At 38.5% G+C, this 22,442-nt stretch overlaps 1 protein-coding gene and 1 pseudogene across 1 annotated transcript in view; both read left to right on the top strand.

Annotated features, from left to right (window-relative positions):
- Nucleotides 1–22,442, top strand: part of LOC104219443 (uncharacterized) — a 33,899-nt gene that overhangs the window by 8,723 nt on the left and 2,734 nt on the right. The window contains exons 7-22 of the mRNA XM_009770134.2: nucleotides 7,844–8,004; nucleotides 8,904–9,028; nucleotides 9,101–9,200; nucleotides 10,319–10,415; nucleotides 13,387–13,438; nucleotides 14,628–14,729; nucleotides 14,811–14,957; nucleotides 15,053–15,215; nucleotides 15,301–15,531; nucleotides 15,615–15,769; nucleotides 15,921–16,049; nucleotides 16,163–16,280; nucleotides 16,426–16,621; nucleotides 18,319–18,430; nucleotides 18,800–18,954; nucleotides 20,720–22,142. Of these exons, the coding sequence (XP_009768436.1) occupies nucleotides 7,844–8,004; nucleotides 8,904–9,028; nucleotides 9,101–9,200; nucleotides 10,319–10,415; nucleotides 13,387–13,438; nucleotides 14,628–14,729; nucleotides 14,811–14,957; nucleotides 15,053–15,215; nucleotides 15,301–15,531; nucleotides 15,615–15,769; nucleotides 15,921–16,049; nucleotides 16,163–16,280; nucleotides 16,426–16,621; nucleotides 18,319–18,430; nucleotides 18,800–18,954; nucleotides 20,720–22,142 (3,466 nt within the window). The remainder of the gene's footprint in view (nucleotides 1–7,843; nucleotides 8,005–8,903; nucleotides 9,029–9,100; nucleotides 9,201–10,318; nucleotides 10,416–13,386; nucleotides 13,439–14,627; nucleotides 14,730–14,810; nucleotides 14,958–15,052; nucleotides 15,216–15,300; nucleotides 15,532–15,614; nucleotides 15,770–15,920; nucleotides 16,050–16,162; nucleotides 16,281–16,425; nucleotides 16,622–18,318; nucleotides 18,431–18,799; nucleotides 18,955–20,719; nucleotides 22,143–22,442) is intronic.
- LOC138886684 (U6 spliceosomal RNA) lies at nucleotides 8,379–8,490 on the top strand (annotated as a pseudogene).

Below are 22,442 nucleotides of genomic sequence, written 5' to 3'. Positions count from 1 at the left end.
CAGGAGACCGACACCGTCTACCATATAAAGTTTCATACGGAGCCATTTGAATGCTCGATTGGTAACTGTTATTATAAGAAAACTCCGCTAGCGGTAGGAACTGATCCCAAGAACCCCCAAGATCAATGACACAAGCACGTAGCATATCCTCTAATATTTGAATAGTGCGCTCGGACTGTCCGTCCGTCTGAGGGTGAAATGCTGTACTAAGCTGTACCTGTGTGCCTAGCTCTCGCTGCACTACTCTCCAAAACTGTAATGTAAATTGTGTGCCCCTATCAGAAATAATGGACTCTGGCACACCATGAAGATGAACAATCTCGTGGATATAAATCTCTGCTAACCGCTCCGCAGAGTAATTCGTCACCACTGGAATGAAATGAGCTGACTTGGTCAATCTGTCTACAATCACCCAAACTGCATCAAACTTTTTCTGAGTCCGTGGAAGCCCAACAACGAAATCCATAGTAATCTGCTCCCATTTCCACTCTGGAATCTCTAGCTTCTGAAGCAATCCACTTGGCCGTTGGTGCTCATACTTCACCTGTTGACAATTTAGGCACCGAGCTACATACTCTACTATGTCCTTCTTCATTCTCCTCCACTAATAGTGCTGCTTCAAATCCTGATACATCTTTACAGCACCCGGATGAATGGAATACCGCGAACTGTGAGCTTCTTGGAGAATCACCTCACACAAACTATCTACGTTAGGAACACACAACCGACCATGCATACTCAGTACCCCATCATCCCCAAGAGTTACATCACTGACATCACCGTGCTGAACCGTGTCCTTCAGGACAAGTAAATGAGGATCATCATACTGGCGTTCCTTGATGCGGTCATATAAGGAGGACTGAGAAACCACACATGCCAGGACCCGATTGGGCTCCGAGACATCCAATTTGACGAACTGGTTGGCTAAAGCCTGAACCTCCAATGCTAATGGCCTCTCTGCTACCGGTAAATGTGCTAGACTACCCAAACTTTCCGCCTTCCGACTCAAAGCATCGGCCACCACATTGGCCTTCTCCGGGTGATACAATATGGAAATATCATAATCCTTAAGTAATTCTAACCACCTTCGTTGTCGCAAATTAAGGTCCTTCTGCTTGAACAAATGTTGTAAACTCCGATGGTCGGTATAAACCTCACAATGGACACCGTACAAATAATGCCGCCAAATTTTCAAGGCATGAACAATAGCTGGCAATTCAAGGTCGTGCACATGATAATTCTTCTCATGTACCTTCAGCTATCTGGACGCGTAAGCAATCACCCTACCGTCTTGCATTAACACTGTGCCGAGACCAATACGCGACGCATCACAATATACAGTATAAGACCTTGTACCTGTAGGCAACACCAACACCAGAGCAGTAGTTAAAGCTGTCTTGAGCTTCTGGAAGCTTTCCTCACATTCCTCGGACCACCTGAACGGAGCACCCTTCTGGGTCAATCGGGTCATAGGTGTAGCAATAGAAGAGAAACCTTGTACAAATCGGCGATAATATCCTGCCAAGCCGAGAAAACTCTGGATCTCCGTAGCTGAGGATGGTCTGGGCCAACTCTGAACTGCCTCGATCTTCTTCGGATATACCTGAATCCCCTCCCTGGACACTATGTGCCCCAAGAATGCCACCGAACTACGCCAGAACTCACACTTAGAGAATTTTGCATAAAGTTTCTCCTCCCTCAGTCTCTGCAATACAATACCCAAGTGTTGTGCATGTTCCTCCTGGCCACGTGAGTATACCAGGATATCATCAATAAATACTACGACAAGTAAATCAAGATATGGGCGAAATACACTGTTCATCAAGTGCATAAATGCTGCTGGGGCGTTAGTTAGCCCAAAAGACATCACAAGAAATTCATAGTGACCATATCGAGTCCTGAATGCTGTCTGCAAAATATCGGAATCCCGAATTTTCAATTGGTGATACCCAGACCGCAAATCAATTTTTGAGAATACCTTGGCACCCTGCAACTGATCAAATAGGTCATCAATACGAGGTAATGGGTACCTGTTCTTCACTGTAACCTCGTTCAGCTGTTGATAATCGATACACATATGCATGGAGCCATCTTTCTTCTTTACAAACTAGGCTGGGACACCCTAAGGTGATACACTGGGCCGAATGAAACCCTTATCAAGCAACTCCTGTAGCTGCTCCTTTAGTTCTTTCAATTCTGCCGGGGCCATCCGATATGGTGGAATAGAGATGGGCTGAGTGCCCGGTAACAAATCAATGCCAAAATCAATATCCCTATCGGGTGGCATACCCGGAAGATCAGTTGGAAATACATCTGGAAAATCCCTGACTACTGGAACTGACTCTACGGTAGGACTATCAACATTGACATCTCTCACAAGGGCTAGATAAGCATTGCACCCTTTTTCAACCATACGCCGGGCCTTTAGAAAGGAAATAACATTGCTAGGAACAAAATTTAAAACACCTCTCCATAATATATGTGGTATACCGGGTATAGCCAGCGTCACAGTTTTAGCGTGACAATCGAGAATAGCATGATGGGGAGACAACTAGTCTATGCCCAAAATAATATCAAAATCTACCATATTGAGCAATAATAGATCGACTCTGGTCTCAAAATCATTAATAATAATTAAACACGACCAATACACACGGTCAACAATAATAGAATCTCCCACGGGTGTAGATACATGCACAGGAGAACTCAGAGAATCACGAAACACTCCAAATATGGGGCAAAATAAGAAGACACATAAGAATAGGTGGAGCCTGGATCAAACAAGGCTGAAGCCTCTCTATAACAAACCGAAATTATACATGTGATGACTGAGTCAGATGCAAATGCCTCAGTCCTAGCTGGAAGAGCATAATGTCTGGCCTGACCTCCCCTTCTAGGGCGACCTCTACTTGCCCGACCTCCACCTCGAGCTGGCTGTGCAGGTGGAGTGGCAACTGGTGCAACAACCATAGCCTGAGAAACTCGAGGGCCTTGTGGAGCAGGTGGAGCCTGAGAAATCTGTGGAGGTGCACCCCTCCTGAGTCTGGGGCAATCCCTCACAATATGACGAGTGTCACCACACTCAAAACAAGCCCTCGGAGGACGCGACTGCTGAGACTGGCTCGGGCCTGTTCGGCTAGACTGACTGCTAAAAGCATCACGTGCAGGAGGTACACTGGATAATGGCGGTGCATAATAAGGAGCCGAAGGTCTGGGAGTAGCGGAATGTCACTGGCAGCTGGAAGTGCAGAATGAATAGGACGACTCACATAGCCTCTACCATGACGGGCTGTAGCTGGGGCACAAGAATTATTATAGGTGCCAGAATCTTGAGGCCTCTTAGCCTCTCTCTCTTCCCTATCCCTGATTCGCATACCCTCTAATCTCCTGGATATTGCCATTACCTGCTGATATGTGATGTCCGTTTCCAGTTCTCGGGCCATACTGTATTTGATGTTAGGGTTGAGCCCCTCAATAAATCGACGAACCCTCTCTCTGACAGTAGCAACCAAGGCTGGTGCATGCCTGGATAAATCACTGAACCGGACTGCATACTCCGAGACAGTCATAGAACCCTGGCGCAACTACTCAAACTCCGCGCGCCATGCATCTCTAAGACTCCGGGGAACATACTCCCTCAAGAACATATCCGAGAACTGAGTCCAAGTGAGTGAAGCTGCTTCGGCAGGACTATCCAACTCATATGCCAGCCACCACTGATAAGCTGCTCCCCTAAGCTGAAATGCAGTGAAAGAAACCCTACTAGTTTCCGCAATACCCATGGTACGGAGGATACGATGTCACTCCTCAAGAAATCCCTGGGCATCTTCTAACGCCAAGCCACTGAAAGTAGGAGGGTGGTATCTCTTGTACCTCTCGAGCTTGAGTTGCTCCCCTTCAGAAACTGCTCCTCTAGTCTCAGCCTGTACCGGGACGACTGGCAATACGGGTATGACCCCTGGTACATGATCAACCTGGACCCGTGGCTCTGGGGTACGCGTGACGGGAGTATGTGCTCCTCCCCCGGCCTGTGATGTGGCAGGAGCAAGTGGAATCAATCCTGCCTGAGCTAGAGTGTTAAACATGCTCAGAAATTGAGCAAGAGTCTCCTGAAGTGCAGGGGCAGTAACAGGCGTCTCAGGTGCCTGCTCTCCAACTGGAACTATTGGTGGTTCCTCTACAACAGCTCGTGCAGGTGCTCTGGCTGCACCACGTGGTTTCCCTCGGCCTCTGCCCCGGCCTCTTGCGGCTATAGAAGGGGGTGTGGGTGTCTGATCATCAGATCCAGTCGTACGTGTCTCACAGATTGTCGTACGTGTCCTCACCATCTGTGAGAGAATAGAAAGGCTAAGTTTAATAATTCGAAGTCAACAAATACGCACGATAAGGAATCAAATAAGTGATAATTTCCTAACAGTTCTACAGCCTCCCGAAGATAAGTACAGACGTCTCCATACCGATTCGCGAGACTCTACTAAACCTACTTGTGACTCATAATACCTATGAACCTACGGCTCTGATACCAACTTGTCACGATCCCAACTTTCCCTCCGTAGGATATCGTGACTGCACCTAGTCTCTAAGACTAGGTAAGCCTTGTGACATGCGGAATAATCAAATAACAATTTAAAAATTCTCAAAATATCCATTAATCAGTACATAATAAAATTCCCAAAACCTGGCGAAAATACAAGTCACAAGCTTTTAGAAGGAGTCCTAAAATAGCTCTAAATGTCAGAGTCTAATAAAGATAAAGAAACAAGATAGTAAAGATAGAGGGAGACTCCTAGGTCTGCAGACGCTGGCAGATATACCTTGAAGTTTCCACGCACAGCTAGCTCACGGGTACCTGGTCTGATAAGAAGTACCTGAATCTGCACAAAAAAATGCGCAGAAGTGTAGTATGAGCACACCACGGCGGTGCCTAATAAGTGTCAAGCCTAACCTCGGTTGAGTAGTGACGAGGTCAAGTCAGGGCCCTACTGGAATGTAATAAAAGACAGGGCAAGAAGTTTAACAATATAATAGCAGTAATGACAAATGGAAACATGTCACATAAAGATTATGTCAAAATTTAACAACACAGAATAAGAGCAATTAGTAATAACTTACTGAAGGGAAAACTTCAATTCAATAAATAAAGAGTCATAAAATAACTGGAAAGTAAATGCAGTCATAAAGAAATATCAACAGGTGCACTCCCGAGGTACCGCCTCGTAGTCCCAAATCATAAATAAATTCACAATATCTCATTTCCTTATATCACCGCGGGAGCCTTCACATTTAATTTTAAAGAAAATATTTTTCCCAAAATAGCATCCCGCGTTTTAGCCACCCTTATTTCACCGCATGACTTCTAGTAGTTCCCCTACTAGCCACGCGTATCAAGCCATCCTTATCTCAAAGCATGCGTTTCAACACCCAGACCTTATACCACCACATGCGTATCATTATCACAATATATCACAATCTGTACCTCAAGTGCTCAAATATTTCAACTTGCCAAAATAAATCAACAACAATAATATTTTCCACAATAAAAAGCTCACTGCTCAATCTCGATGGGTATAAAATCTCAACAACTAATATTTCACAATTTATCACCTTGATTCCATACCAATATTTACCATGCCAAATACTTCATATTAAAAAAAAAAACACAACCTTCAAATAATGAGCACAAATAAAAGAAACAAGTTTCAATTTAACAGATAGGAAATTAGCAAGAAAAGGTCAGACGAATTTCAATGATATGAAAATAATTCAATGACAATGAATACAACAGGAGTAAATGATTTAATTAATATGCAAAAGTGATCTACACAATTTAAAAGTATAACCTTCCACATTTAGTCCGTGTACACACTCGTCACCTCATGTACATGACTTTCAATACATTGCAATTAGCACATTAATACCAATCCTAAGGGAAAGTCCCCCACGCAAGGTTAGACAAGTCACTTACCTCGACTTGCTCCAATTTAATCCACTAGTAGGCCTTTTCCTCGATTATTCAATTCTGAATTGCTCGAATCTTGCCAAAATAATAACAACAACAACAACCAGAAAAACAATAATTACAAAACTAGTTCATGGAAGCAAACGTGAAACAAATCCGAATGCAAGATGGAAGAACAATCAGTTGTCAGAGCAATACCAAAAAAAAAATCATAAAAAGGTGCCAAGAAAAGGAACTATTGTAAACTAAAGAAACAAAAATATCTTGGATGAGATCTGGATGAAACATAAAAAGAAAGTTCCAAACGTTTTGGCCAAAAGCACAACAACAATCAAAGAAAGGTAATCAGAAAAGAAAAACTAAAAAAAAGTTTTGAGTAATCTACATGGTACTATAAAATCCTGCAGTAAAAGAAAACTACTCAACCATAAGACAACCAAATGAAGCAACGAGTAAAACCCATTTCACATATCAAGATTTAAATCTAACATCTTTAATAATAAATAAATAAATAAATAAACTACCATAAAACAAAGATCAAAACTTTACTAGACTAAACCCGAATTAAAGCTACTTACTTTAATCAAATACTAAACTGCCACAAAATAATGATCAAAACTTTACTAGACTAAACCCGAATTAAAGCTACTTACTTTAATCAAATACTAAACTGCCATAAGATAAAGATCAAAACTTTAACAGATAAACCAAATTAAAAAAAAAAGGTATAAGTACCTCAAATAAGTCCAAAAATGAAGAAAAGGAGAATTCGCACTCTGGAGTTGATAAGGTCTTTCAATAAATAGTGATTGCATATAAATATATAAGTTTAATGAGTTAACTCACCCACCCAATGTGGACTTTTATGGATGGAGAGAAACAAACTTTCGGTGACATGGTCTAATTTTCTTCTGTAAACACTGTGGTTTACATCTTGCAGTCAAAGTACGACTGCTCTTTATTTATTTATTTATTTATAAGATTCCAAGAATACTGCCCTATGAAATAAATTCCGGTTGGCCTCAAATTTTGCACACAAGTCATAAATGACATAATGAAGCTATGAAAATTTTCAGAACTGGATTCTGATCCCGATATCAAAAAATTAACTCCTCGGTCAAACTTCCAAACTTAAATTTCTTATTTTCGCCATTACAAGCCTAATTTAGCTACGGACCTCAAAATAATTATTCGGACACACTCCTAAGCCCGAAATTACCATACAGAGCTATTAGAATCATCAAAATTTCATTCCGGGGTCGTTTACACATATTTCACCTTCCGGTCAAATTTTCAACTTAAGCTCCCTTCTTGGAGATTAAGTGTCTCAATTCATTTCAAAACCTCACTGAACCCAAACCAATTACCCTGGCAAGTCACATAACAACTGTAAAGCATGACTTTAGCAATAAATGGGGAAACGGGATTGTACTATTCAAAACGACCGGTCGGGTCGTTACACTTTCACTAAGATCTCAGTTTCCTTTTAAAGTGTGTTTTCTTAAAAAGATATACATGCATTATAAATAACCCGAGTTCTGAAAGGAAATGTTGAATAAAAATCTAAACCTGAATGAGTTCTGGAATAATGTATTTTGCCGATTGAACTTGGAAAAACCAACTCTGACAACTATCATTATAGAAGTTCCAATTTCTGATGTTAAATGTTGAAATTTTACATTTCTTCTACATATATGGATTATACTTTATTTTAAAAATGTACTTTAAGTAGGATATATTTATAGAGAACTGAAGCAACTTAACACCTACAAGAATCAGGAATCCTTCTGATAAAAACAAAAAGAGGGATTTTGTGCAATAAAAAGTCCTATTCCTGTAGGCATTTCTGGATTGTAATCTTTTAATTTTTGCTTGCAATAACAGTACACAAGTGGGTTCTCAACCTATCACATCAGTTTCTTGGCTGCCAATGTTGCGGTTGCTGGTCACTTTGTCCAAGGATGGAAATATTCAAGTATGGAAAACAAGGGTGGTACTGAATCCCAACAAGCCACCCATGCAAGCAAACTTTTTCGAGCCTGCTGGTACACTCAATTCTTTGAATCCCCTGAAGCTTTCATGAGATCACCTGGGTTTAGTTGTTTGACATGAATGAGGAGTTTCTAATATATGTTAATTATTTTAAGAGGCTTGAGAGGTAGTAAAGATATTTAAATGAACCGTTCAGCTTTGGTGGTAAAAATATAGGTTGACATCAGTTTAACTTTTCATTTTGTGGTGTTTTTACATTATAAATGGTGTTTTGACTCCCCGCCCCCCAACACCCCCCCCCCCCACACAAAAAAAAAGAAGAAGAGAAGATGAGTAGGCTCATATATTAAAGTTTAGGCTCTTTTAAGGTGTTTCCTGCAGGTAAACAACGCTATTCTTATTGCTGATTAAATTTAGAACTGACACAGTCTCTTCAGGGTCATCCAAAAAAAGTGGAGCGATCAGAGAGAAGATTAGCATGCCCCTAAGTCCCCTACGCTAGGATGATACGCACGAATCGTGAAATGGTCCAATTTCTTACCGATCAAAATTTAGAACTGACACAACACATCATGGAACCTGTTCTCAAATAGTACTCTTTTCTTCTCATTTTTATTTGATATATTTTCTAGTTTGAGAACCTCCAAAAGTATTGATCCATTTAGAAATAACAAATATCTTACATAACTTCAACTACTTTGAAGATTTAAAATTCATTTGAAAAGTCAAATTTAGTACATTATGGTGCAATAACTACTATATACTTTTCTTTCTACTGCTGCCAACAACATACGAATTTCAAATTAGAACTGTAATCTCCATGTCAGTAGAATTGTATCACACAAAATGAGACTGAAGGAGTACATAAGGCCGTTTCTACTTGTTTCTTTGTGATCTGTTGATCTCATTTCTGTTGATGCTATATGTTGATAAGTTATCTGCTATGGTGCAGCAATTGAATCCATTGACATCCCTAGAATTCTATCTCAGCAAGGAGGAGAAACAGTTTATCCACTCCCTCGAATCAGGGCATTAGAAGTTCACCCGAAATTAAACCTAGCTGCGTTGCTTTTTATGGTGAGCATTTCGATTTATGTCACATGCCTGTGACTTGTGTTGGCACTCAGACATTTATGTGTTTTCCTACAGAGTTTGACTGGTGCTGACAATAGAAAAAATAGAGCTGCTTTTACTAGGGATGGAAGGAAACAATTATTTGCAGTTCTGCAAGGTGCAAGGGGATCTTCAGGTATTTCTTAATTAAGAATCATGTGGTGTGCTTTAATTCTTACATTTATTAGATTTCAATACCATATCATTTTTGAGTAAAGGGTAAGTAGATTTCAATACCATATCTTATATTGGTGCTAAATTTTTTCTTGCACGTCTCAAGTTCTGTTAGTCCTTCCTATTTAACTGAGAGCCTTTATATCATCATTGAAGGTTTCATTGGATTCTTGTGGTAGTATAATTTGTCAGACGTGTTTATCAAGTTAGGTCTTCTTTTCTACAAATGTTGTTCGGCACTTCATTTGATTTCTCTGTAACCTGGGTTTCAATTTGTAGTATGATATACCAGAGTTATCGAATCATGAAAAATTGCAGTTTCCAAAATGGTGTGGCTGTTTATGTGACTACACTGTTGTTACTATTTGGATGGTCTTGCTGAGAAAATTAGTAATGGAATTGGCTACAATCTTTTGATACATTTAATTGCTCTAGTTCTGATCCCAAGTGTTCAGCATACCTAACTTTTTATGTGGCTGTACTATTGTGGTTACTGTGTGCATGTTCTTGGAATGTAGTGGCATTTGCAACTATCTTCCGATTCGACACATGTAATTGGTTGTGATCCCAAGTGTTTAACATATCTTGGGTTGTTGATGGAGGTTAAAAGAGTGTGTTGAAGGCTCTTACGTGCACCATGTGTTCTCTTATTCATTTTACTTTTATCCCCTCTCTGATCTCCATTTGGGATAATGGGAGAGGCGTTATATGTATTTGCTAATTGCTGTTATTGTCTGTTCCCTTAGAGTATGCAATCAGTATGTTTTTTTTTTAGTTTGGTTAACTTTTAGTGCACCACAAGGTCCTTATTAGTGTAAATGATTGTTTTTTTTGTTGTAAAGGACTATCTTTTTTTATAAGCATTGTATTGTTGTATAGCATACATATACAAGGGGAGCCGAGAGCATCAATATTACTTTATCAAAAAGAAAAAAATGTAATCTGTAATCAAAAAATATTTTTTTGGGATAAATGTTCTTTAATATGGTTATCGGTGGTCTTGTGATCACTTTAATATAACTATGGTATCAAGTATTCTATATCTTCACCTTGCTGTTCTAATTTTATGATCCCGTGCAGCATCTGTCTTGAAGGAAAAGCTTTCAGCCCTTGGTTCATCCGGAATATTAGCTGATCACCAACTTAAAGCTCAGCTACAAGAACATTATTTGAAAGGGTGAGTTGGGCCTTATCATTGTTCACTTTTGATTAGAGCGAGTAACATTCAGGAAACCCAAGTTGTGAATTTTAAGCTTTACTTGATTTTTCGTTGCATATAATTTTCTCTGTTTGGGCGAGGTATTTGAATTTTCTGTGAACAAAAATAATGTAATTACTGTTCTTAAGAACATTTGATTGGAATTCATTGGGACATGGAGAAGTTGGATGGTTTGGTTAGTACTTTTTTGCTTGCTTGTCTAATGACAATGCTAGCTATGACCTCATTGGAAAACATTTCAATGCTCATATCCAAGTATAAATTGAATATTCAGTTAGATTGTGATGAAACTTACACTTTGCTTGCAATGCAAATCATCCTCTCTAATGTCATTCTTCATCTTTTATATATTCCTGTCATTAGCCTGTAGTTGACTAGTCATTTCAAGCGGTGGAAATGATTCTAATGAATTTAAACAACATTCCTGTCTCCGTGCATCTGGTCTAGGCCTTCGGTTGGTTGCCTGTTGTTGTCCATCCTTTCCACATCTCTGCTGCCCCCTTTTGCACTCTCCATATTGAGAATTATTCCCCTAGATAATTTCTTGATGGATCATCAGATAAAAGTGAGAGTTGCATCATATGGGCAGTGCTAATGTTTTCTTTTTGATCGGTTGGACACTGCTAATATTTACGCTATAGAACTTCGATTGCACCCCTTTTTTCATTCCTGAGCCTCAGTATTTGTGTGTCTTTTGATTGAACGAAATAACTGATGTGTTGAGGGAGAATCTTCTCTGATATACGGGATAAATTTTCAGCTTTAGAAAAAAATCACACACACACATATTAGCGAAAGAGGAGCTGATGAGCTTTTCTATTCTCTGTTCTTTAACCTTAAATGTCTATAGGCTAGGCTTTTTGTTCTGTTCTTTTATTGGTATACTTTTTGCACTATCTTGGTTAATATTCCTTGTTTTATATGCATTAACTACATCCATATACCACACACACACATATACACATACACTGATACACGCATGCATGCATGCGCGCGTGTGTGTGTCACATATGATTTTACTTCTGCAAGTCGGGAAAGTTACATATCCTCTCCTTTCTACTTTTATTATTAAAGAGTTTCCTTGGGTTTGTAGGGAAGTTATGAAAATGCTGAGTAGCAGCACATACAAATGGACAGATAAAGGTTGAAAATGGGGAAGAAGTCTAATGCTAGTTCTTAGTATTTGTCTAACTCTTATTTTAGTGTTTTCCTGCTTTTCTTATTTGGATTGGTAGAAAGAACTTTCTTGTCTTGCACTTCTTTATTTTGTTTTATCTCTTTGATGATTTTTCAACTATGATCAATGTGATTGGCGTATAAAAACTACTTGGATTGGAAGAAAGAAAAACTTCCTTTTTTTTTTTAAAGTCTGTCAAATTTCAACTATGATCAATTTGTGATTAGCTAATTGGGGTATAGATAACTACCAAAAAAACAAAATAAAGGTGCACCTTGAGTTGATCGACAAATACATACCACAATCAAAGGATAAAGCTTGTGGTCTTGATGGTTTACCATGTCTTCTGTCCGTACTTGTAGGGATGTAGTTAACGGGGATCTCGTGAAGTTTAAATAATTCTATGCTAACAAAGTTACCTCAGAGCATTAACTACACTTTCATCATCTCTGTTCCTAAGATATCCCATTCCCTCATGTACGAAAATTTAGGCTGATTATTCATCTGCTTTATAAAAGTCTTTGAGGCCATGTGAAGTTTTAGACACCCCAATTTTTACACTTGAAGTGCTTTTTCGGGCAGTTCATTTCATATTTATATTTCAAAATCCCTAAGGTGGTTGTGAGTTGGATTGCATTGCTCATCATGATTTTCTTTGGATGGGTGGGAAGAGGTATTTGTCTTTGTAATTGGGACATGGTTTTTCTTTCTACTCCGTGGAACTAGTCGAGGTGTGCTCAAGCTAGCACCGACGTGATGGTTATAAAAAATATGGTTTTTCTTCCTAAGAAGGAGGGTGGTTTTGGTTTAGTAATCTGGTTTTCAAAAGCGTCAAGGGAGGATATAACCCAAGTGTGTCCCATAGCCTAAACCAACCAAAGAATATTGCAGAGCTGTATGAAGTTCAAATCATTGTTCCTGCTTACAGGATTTCTCTTTCTTTCATTCAGTTAGAACCAATCATGCTTGTCGTCGCTACTGTTTTTTTTTACTCAAAAGATTTCAATATTGCGATAAAGAAAATGTACCTTTCATTATGTTTAAGTAGTGCCGAAAGGGTTAAATTGCAGTTCTCGCCAAAAAACTAAGCTAAGCACCATGGAAGATATGCAGAAGTGTCACAGTACTAGGGATAAATTAGAAACTATAGCTTGACTTCCCAAAAAATAACTACACTATAGAAGAGATGACACCATATATTAGTAGAGTGGTTTTCTTGTCTTCCTGGTGGTGTAAGGCTATAGGCCTCTTCCATCATATTGCTTGACTAATCTTTGGTGAAGTTAAAAGAGCTTGGTCTGTTTAATTTGTTTTCTTCTAGTCTAGGATCGCCTGATCCTCATCTCTATATTCTTCTTCTATATCATAAATTTTTAATAAATGTACATGTATTGCTTATACATGGTAAATCAGTTTATCAACAATTTATTGTTAACCTACTTCTCGTTCATGATTTGTAGGGTTTAGCCTATCCTTTTGTCATGTTTATCCATTTTGCCAACTCTAGTACTTCGAATACAATATTTGATCTATTTGGTAAATAACAATTGTAATACGAGGTTGGATTCTCGTATTTTTTATTTTGTTTATTAAAAAAACACGAAGGTTGTGTTTTCTTTGAGAATTTTTGTTGGTTCACTATTTTTTCATATAATCTACTTGTAACTTAATTCTCAGATTTTACTACTTGACCATTTGAGTTGCCACAAGGTTTCTAGTAATAATGTTTTTTTAAAAAATTTCTTGTGTCAGGCAAAGTCAGCTCACAATTTCGGATATTGCACGAAAGGCTTTTCTTTATAGCGTAAGCCCTTCTCTTTGTTTTACAATTTTTTCAGTTGAAGTACGGCCTATCTTATATAGATCAAATTCCTAAAATTTGTGGAAGCTACAAAAACTTTAGATGATTTCTTTTCATCTGCCTAAACGTTAGTGGACAGAGTTACCCTATAAACTGGTGCGAGGTAGCAGGGACCTAGTGGAATATTTGAGATGCGTGCAAGTTGATCCACACACCATAGTTATCAAAAATTGATTGAGAAACTAATTGCTAGTTTAAATATTATACCTACCTAACTGCACCTAATGTTGTATCCTAGTGGTCAATGAAGTGGGTTGAGAACCATGAGGTCTTCGGTTCAAATCCCAGATGATTTATTCCAATCCTAGTGGACAGAGTTATAAGTACCCCGTGGAATTAGTCGAGGTGCGCGTAAGCTGGCCCGGATACCACGATTATAATAAACGTTATACCTACCTTCTTTATGATAGAAAAATAAACCAGCAAAATTTCTTCACAAGGTATGTGGAGGAGTTGCATTGTTAGCTGATAGAAGGTTAGGGATATGTAGGCTTGAAGCAAAAAGCAAGAAGTGAAATGCATATTTTACAGAATTTAAAAAGTTACCAAATATTCAATCAGTACTTACATTTCCAAATTGCAATTAAAATAACTAGTTTCAGCATACAACATGCAATAATGTCGACGTTAATTCAACCCATCAAAGTTGAATTCAAAGAACCAATTGCAACTCGTCAGGATATATTGCACACCTTTATGGTTGAACCAAATCTCTGGGGGCAGAATATATTTGAAAATTGCATAATAACTAGATGAAAATGGTTTGCATAAAATATTGAAGAACAATTTAAGCTTCTTGAAAAGACCTTAAGTTTAAACCATTATGCAAGAGCAAGACAATAAGGAAAAAAAAACTAGACATTGAATTTGAAATAGAGGGATTATTAGTTATTAGTTATAATGTGACCAGGAGCTCACGGGTTCGAGCCGTGGAAACAGCCTCTTGCAGAAATGCAGGGTAAGGCTGCGTACAATAGACCCTTGTGATCCGGCACTTCCCCGGACCCTGCGCATAGCGGGAGCTTAATGCACCAGGCTGCCTTTTTTTAGTTATAATGTTAGATCAACAGTAACTTGCCTTTTAAGGAAGTCAATATATATAAGAAAAGTCACCTTGACCTTATTTTGGCAGCATTTTATGGAAGGTCATGCAAAAAGTGCTCCAATTTCTCGGTTACCTCTCATCACAATCCTGGATACTAAACATTATTTGAAAGATGTCCCAGTTTGTCAGGTAATCATTATCAACTATTTAAGTTTCTACTCTCTTCACACAGTTTTGCTTGATATAGCCTCTAATAGCTATCTTATGCAGCCATTTCATCTGGATCTAAATTTTTTCAATAAAGAGAACCGAGTTCTTCACTATCCCGTCAGGGCTTTCTATGTTGAAGGCTCAAACCTTATGGCATACAATATATCTTCTGGAGTAGAAAATATTTACAAGAAGCTTTACGCATCGGTATACTTAATTGTTATTTTCAATTAGTATGTTAGAGCAGTACACATTTGCAATCTTTTGCACTTTTGAAACTGACAATTTTTGTGTTCTTTCAGATTCCTGGAAATGTAGAATTTCATCCGAAGTACATTATTTATAGTAAAAAGCAGCACCTCTTCCTCGTCGTTTTTGAGTTCAGCGGCGCCACAAATGAAGTGGTTCTTTATTGGGAAAATACAGATTACCAACTTGCTAATAGTAAAGCAACTACAATTAAAGGTTTTCACCATCTATCAGAACTTCTAGTAGTTCTGTCATGACTCATTAAGTATCAAAATAATGAGTTTACTCCCCTTTGCTCCAGGTCTAGATGCTGCCTTTGTTGGCCCTAATGAGAATCACTATGCAATTCTAGATGAGGATAAGACTGGGCTGTCCTTGTATATTTTGCCTGGAGCTGCTCTACAAGTTGCAAAAGAAAAGAATGGCGCCATTGATCAAAACCAGTCTACTGACACTGATGTTGGTACTACTAAGGGTCCAATGCAGTTTATGTTCGAAACTGAAGTTCATCGCGTCTTCTCAACTCCAATAGGTATGTTTGAAGGGGGTTCCATGAAATATATTATGTAAACTGCTGCGGCAATCCTGATTGATCCAATCATTTTGGTTTTTTAGAATCAACTTTGGTATTTGCTACCCATGGTGACCAGATTGGCTTGGCAAAACTGGTTCAAAATTACCGCCTCTCAAATGCTGATGGCCATTACATATCAACAAAAGCTGAAGGAAGAAAATTTATCAAATTGAAAGTAAATGAGATTGTTCTCCAGGTAAATTGTTTAGGATATGTTTCTCTCTATCAGGTCTTGTTTAAGAAAGTTCCAATACAAATATTAGTAGCTTCGCATATTGAGTTCCATTCCTGTTTGTTATGGTTTTTTTCCCAAGAACTGCTTCCTTCACAAGTATGATATTTTTCAGGTGCACTGGCAAGAAACTCTCAGGGGCTACGTTGCTGGTGTATTGACCACACATAGGGTGCTTATTGTTTCAGCAGATCTGGATATCCTGGCATGCAGTTCTACAAAGTTTGACAAAGGACTTCCTTCAATATCCTTGAATGCATTCCTTTTATCGTTCCTGTTATTTTTATTGCCTCCTCAGTTTATTTATCTTTATGTAGGCTATTCTATATATGCTGGGATTCTTAACTTTTTGGATACTATAGATCTATTCTGTGGCTTGGGCCGGCACTTCTTTTTTCAACTGCCACTGCTGTTAGTATGCTTGGGTGGGATGGCAAAGTGAGGACTATACTTTCGATTAGTATGCCTAATGCAGGTGGATATTTAAGTCTTCCTCCAAACTGCATGTACATGCTTCCATGCTTGGGGCTATCCAGTTCTATTTGTTCTCGTTTGTTACATCTTTTTTTCATGCAATCTTGGATGCTTAACTACTTTGCCTACATGACTTCCTTTTGCAGTATTGCTTGGAGCTTTGAATGATCGGCTGCTGCTTGCCAACCCTACAGATATAAATCCTAGACAAAAGAAAGGGGTTGAAATCAAAAACTGTCTTGTTGGACTTCTTGAACCTCTCCTTGTTGGGTTTGCCACAATGCAACAATATTTTGAACAGAAGCTTGACCTCTCAGAGATCCTATATCAGATAACCTCAAGGTTTTCCTTCTACAAAATGTTGATGCTTTTAGACTTTTAGTTTGGCATCTTTAATTTCTTTCATGCTACTTAAATGTTTGATCTGATTGCACTATTTAAATCTTTCTTGGTGCTTGCATGCATAATTTATCGCCAACCACGAAATTTAGTTTATTGACTCAAGTAGTTCTAATTTTGTTTTTGGAATCCTTTGTCGAATGAATTACCTTGATTTAGCTAACAAAGTTGATTCTAAAACATTTGATAACTTAAGTTAGTCGTATTAGGTAAGTGTGTAAAGACAACTATGAAGTAATTTGTGACATTTCAAATTCCTTTTTGTGTCAATTTTTACCCTCTGTGTTAGTTTTTGCTCATATTTTTTGCCTTAATGAGCACGGTGTGAACAAAGACCTACTACTAAGATTTTATTGGATCGCTTTTGTAATTGGAATATCGAAGAGACCATCACGTATTTGTTGTAATTATCATCTATTGTAAATAGAGAAGATATGTAGCTTTAAAGAATAACCACTTATCCCGAGTTGAATGCTTTAAATCTATTTGTTAGAAGTCCTAATTAGTTGTTAACTGGTATCTTTTCAGTCTGCAAAGCTCTAAAAAATGCCAGTTCTCTCAGGCAACTTTTGGTTGTTTTCTTATTAAACAATTTTTGGCTGTCTTATGGATTTACAGTAAAAAAAATTCTTTTTCTTTTGGCTACATTATGAAATGTATTACAGAGGAGAAACTGAGGTAAAATTTAGTTTGCTATGAAGTACTTAGTACCTAATATTTTGTTTTTTTCTTTCTGCTTTCTGTCCTTGTATCAGGAATGAGATGCCTCTATATTATAATATACAGCAAATAATTTCTGGACTATGACGAGTTTTTGATGATTTACTCTTGTTTCTTCATCATTTTCTACTCAATTTGCAACCTTTTTCGTTCTCCATTTGATGATTTCTTTTTCATCTTTTTTTTTCCATAGAAAAGAATTATGTTCTCTATTACTCTATATTTATATTTGCAGTTTTTGGGATGATATAACCTTCTAGTCTGATGCAATTCCCTTCGCTCAAAAGCTTAATACATACTTACATAGTTAATCATAGCCACACCTTTTTTTTAAAAAAAATAATCATTGATGTCCTTTGGACGTCTAAATTTTATGGCCTTTTTAATCAACTGCCAAAAGATGCAATAATTGAATTTAGGCTAGATAAGTGTATTTACAAACTTTTCAGTCGATTGTGTAATGTGAAAGGTCTGATAAATAAGATTAGGGAAGATCTTTTGCATGTACAATTCTGAAGAACCAGTTTTAACATGATTCTGTGTGTCTTTGCTAAAAAACTGTCCTAAATCTTTTTGGAACTTGGAATCCATCAAGCAACCGATCAACTATGCCCAATCTCAATCTAGTCAGTGTCGGCTGTATTAATCCTTTATGTCCATGCCGCTTGGGCTTGAAACTTGGATATTGCAATTAATATAAAGAGTTTTTATAGATGATGAATATATTTAGGATATCTTGGTGTATATTTCAGATTTCGTAGTAGTTGAATACAAATGGGAGAGGAAAGGTTCGACATGATTGCAGTTTCCTTACGCTTCTTAGTTGTACATTGACTATGAAATGTTTGCATAAAAGCTTGTTAGTAATATTATGAGAAAGTGGTGATATTTGACAGTTTTCGGGCTTTTGTTATGTGAAGGTTTGACAGTCTACGAATAACTCCAAGATCTCTTGACATACTTGCTAGAGGTCCGCCAGTTTGTGGTGATCTTGCCGTGTCATTGTCCCAGTCAGGCCCACAGTTCACTCAGGTAAAATTATTAGGTAATTTGTTTGTATTTTATGTTTTGTTTGTTTGGGGTGAAAAGAGGAGCGACTGGAGGAGAGAAGTAAAAGTGGATAGAAGTTATTTACAGATAAGAGTTGCTTCACTTGTCTGGTTAGGAAGTAAAAGAGGAGTGGAAGTTAGTGTGGAGGGTTAGATACCCCACCATGCTAGCATTTGAAGCCCTCCAAAAGTGGAAGGGGAGGTTGCAGTGAATCACTTTTACATTCTCCAAATGTACTAACTTGAGATAACTCATAGTACTTTACCTTCCCCCTGCAACCAATCGTTTGCAGAACCATATGTTGTGATAACTTGGCATTGTGTTTGTATTTATATTTGCTGATCTGAGTAGGTATTGAGAGGGATCTATGCAATCAAAGCGCTCCGGTTTTCTACTGCATTGTCTGTCTTAAAGGACGAGTTTCTGCGTTCAAGAGATTATCCAAGATGCCCCCCAACTTCACATTTGTTCCAGCGCTTTCGTCAATTGGGCTATGCTTGCATAAAGTATGTAATCATGGCAATATTTTATAATTTTCTGTTTAAAATGTCTAGAATTATGTGCTCTGTCCTTGAGTTCATGTTATCCTGTCTTTGCTATTTGTTATTCTTTTTTCTTCTTTTTTTCTTGGCTTTGGTGTTTGACCTGCTTGGACTTTACCTACTGTTTACAGCTTTGCGTTCTCTTTGTTGACAAGCCATAATCAAATATCACTTGGACTATGTGATTGTGGTTCCAATTAAAAGCTATATACTTGGAGATTTTCTACTTGCTTTCCGACAAGTTTTTCCTATTATTATTTATCTCAGCAATATAACCATTTTGCACGTGGAGGTAGATCTTTTCTGTAAGAAAAAAGGAGCAGATATCTCTAATTATTAATTTGTATATAAAAGGTAGAGAATAATTTCTGGATCTTTATAGTTTTATTGTAAGTCTTCTAATTTTCTTTCTGTAGCTTGTCCCAAATGACATTTATTCTGGTGTTATTCCTGAGATTCTGTTTCACTATTTGCCTCTTCTCCTCCCTCTGAATCAAACTTCTCCTTGCCCCACAATGGCTGAGTTCCTATTAGTATCCATTGTACAAGTCGAATCCTAGATGTAGAAATAAAAGGTGGACCCCTCTCCGACGAAAGAAATGAGATTATCGCGGATACACACATTAAGAATATTAACCAAATTTGCCTGACGCAGAGGCAATCAAGAAATCCGTATAAGTGAATATGTAACCTACAGAAAAGCTATGTTGCTCGGACTCTCCGAAAATGCTGCCGGGTGCGTGTCGGATCCTCCAAAAATAGTGTAATTTTGGAGGATCCGACACGGGTGCGGCATCATTTTGGAGAGTCCCGCGCAACATAGCAGAAAAGTGAGCTAATCCAACCAATCTTGCTTGTACAATGGAAAGGGCCACTGGTTTATCTCTCCAGCAAATCAAATTGGGACATGCTCGATAAACTGTCACGCAAATTGATATCTTATTCTTCAGTGTCTTTTTTGTTTTAGTCTGTCAACAATTACTCTGGTTTAACATGTTCTGCTTCATATGCTTGTTAGGGGCACCTGCCCATTACTTTTGTGATGTCAGCAAAGCTCTCTGCCTTTGTTATATTTTGAACTACGTGAATTAGCTTGTTCCTAATATCTGAGACGGACCAGTAGTGTGACATGATTTTGCTTTAGTAGGACAGGTAATATGACATGAATGTTAGACCAAGTTTCAGCGTATAATAACGTGCCCATGTGACAGCAGCAGTAGCTACGTGTTGGTTCAAAAAATTGATTGCTACTTTTGCGTGTTGCTCAAATAGAACAGTTTTATCATCGAGCATCGTGTGCCGCTTTGATATATGCTTGGAATAGTAGTCTACTGTGAATTAAAATGATACAATTTCTACTTTGGTAATGTTTGCAGTTTGTTTTTCGTCTACATCGTCAATTAAGTAAAAATATTTGCAATACTTTCAAATGTCCAATGTGTAGATACATGTATGTAATGGAATAGAGTACCTTATTTCTGTTTATCGGGAGCACATACACAAATGGAATTCCTTTTTTGTACGATACAAAATGAATTTCACTCAATTGCATTACCCTTAGAGAATACTTTTCCAGATTCCACCTTTTCCTTATCCGGCAGAGATTTTGTGTAACCTCAATTACTCGATAACTCTCAGGGAGACTGGTGCAAAATTGATATGCTCCTATCTTATTCCAGCAACTTTTACTACACTCATTCTTATATTGGATTATATTTTGAGATTGCAGATATGCTCAGTTTGACAGTGCTAAAGAAACTTTTGAAGTCATATCAGACTACGAAAGCATGCTTGACCTATTTATAGGCCACCTTAACCCAAGTGCAATGCGGCGACTAGCACAGAAACTGGAAGACGAAGGTGCAGATTCAGAATTACGACGATATTGTGAAAGGATCCTTAGGGTGCGCTCAACTGGTTGGACACAAGGTATCTTTGCAAACTTTGCAGCTGAAAGTATGGTCCCTAAAGGACCAGAATGGGGTGGTGGTAATTGGGAGATCAAGACACCAACTAATCTGAAGAGCATTCCTCAGTGGGAGCTTGCTGCTGAGGTGATGCCATACATGAGAACTGATGATGGTACAATTCCATCAATTGTCACGGATCATATAGGTGTTTACCTTGGTTTGATAAAAGGAAGAGGTAATGTTGTAGAAGTGAGAGAAGATAGTTTGGTGAAAGCATTTAAAGCTGAAAATGGTGAAGACAAGGCAAATGGACCTCAAAAAGCTATAGTTGCATCAACAGCTAACCAGTCCAAAGGGTTGCCTGAGGGTGAAATCAAGGGTGATATGTTAATGGGACTAGAAAGCCTTGGCAAGCAAGTTGCCAGGTCTAGTGTGGTAGATGAGCAAACAAAAGCAGAAGAAGAATTCAAGAAATCACTGTATGGATCTGCTGCTGATGGTACCAGCAGTGATGAAGAAGAAACGTCAAAAACGAAAAAACTACACATACGAATTAGAGACAAGCCTGTTACATCTGCTACAGTGGACGTGAACAAGATTAAAGAAGCCACAAAACAGTTGGGCCTGCCGATCAGTAGAACAAAGTCATTAACTGGTTCATCCCCAGATCTTGGCCTTCTTGTACCTCAACCTTCTTCTGCAACCACTGGACCAGTCACAACTCCAATGGTTTCTACATCTGCCGATATTTTTGGAACAAATTCATTGACCCAATCTGCATCTATGCCGAATCTAGCTCCTAAGGCAGCGGGTGCTGGAGTTACTGCAGGGCCCATTCCAGAGGACTTCTTCCAGAATACTATATCATCCCTCCAGGTTGCGGCATCATTGCCTCCTCCGGGGACTTTCCTTTCCAAGCTGGATCAAAGTTCTCAAGTTGCTGAAGCCACTAAAATGCAACCTAACCAGGGTAGTGCATCTGTAGCTGATGTTGGTCTGCCTGATGGTGGTGTTCCCCCTCAAGCTACTCAACCACCTGTTTCACTTGAGGTGGTTGGTCTTCCTGATGGTGGTGTTCCTCCACAGCCCTTCACTCAGCCTTCTGGCATGCAACCTCATGTTCAGATGTCAAAAGTTCCAGTATCCAACCAACCTCTTGATCTCAGTTCTCTTGAAGCTCCAGGTTCAGGACAACCTTCGGTACGTCCACCTTCTCCTCCAAAAGCCGTGCGACCTGGACAAGTAAGTATGCTTTTCCACTCTTAAATAGTAAATTTGTCTGGATACTGAATTCCTGCATTGACTAAGGAATTTCAAAGTGTGACCAATTCCTGTTCATACTGAATTTGTCTGGATCATTAGTAATTATGGAAAAATTGATAGTAAGCATTAACATTGTTTCGTTTCTCTGTACAAATGCTGGCGCATGAGAAGGAAATTGGGCCTTTTGAATGCTATATATGTTGGTAGTAGCATGAAGAATTTTCTAGGACTCCTTTTGGTTTGCACAATTGATAATGTTAAGCACAGACAGCTGGTTTT

This window comes from Nicotiana sylvestris, chromosome 2 (assembly GCF_000393655.2).
Source record: "Nicotiana sylvestris chromosome 2, ASM39365v2, whole genome shotgun sequence".
In the NCBI taxonomy this organism is placed as follows: Eukaryota; Viridiplantae; Streptophyta; class Magnoliopsida; order Solanales; family Solanaceae; genus Nicotiana; species Nicotiana sylvestris.
The sequence above is the reverse complement of the archived record's forward strand: the minus strand, read 5'-3'. Positions and strand labels throughout refer to the sequence as shown.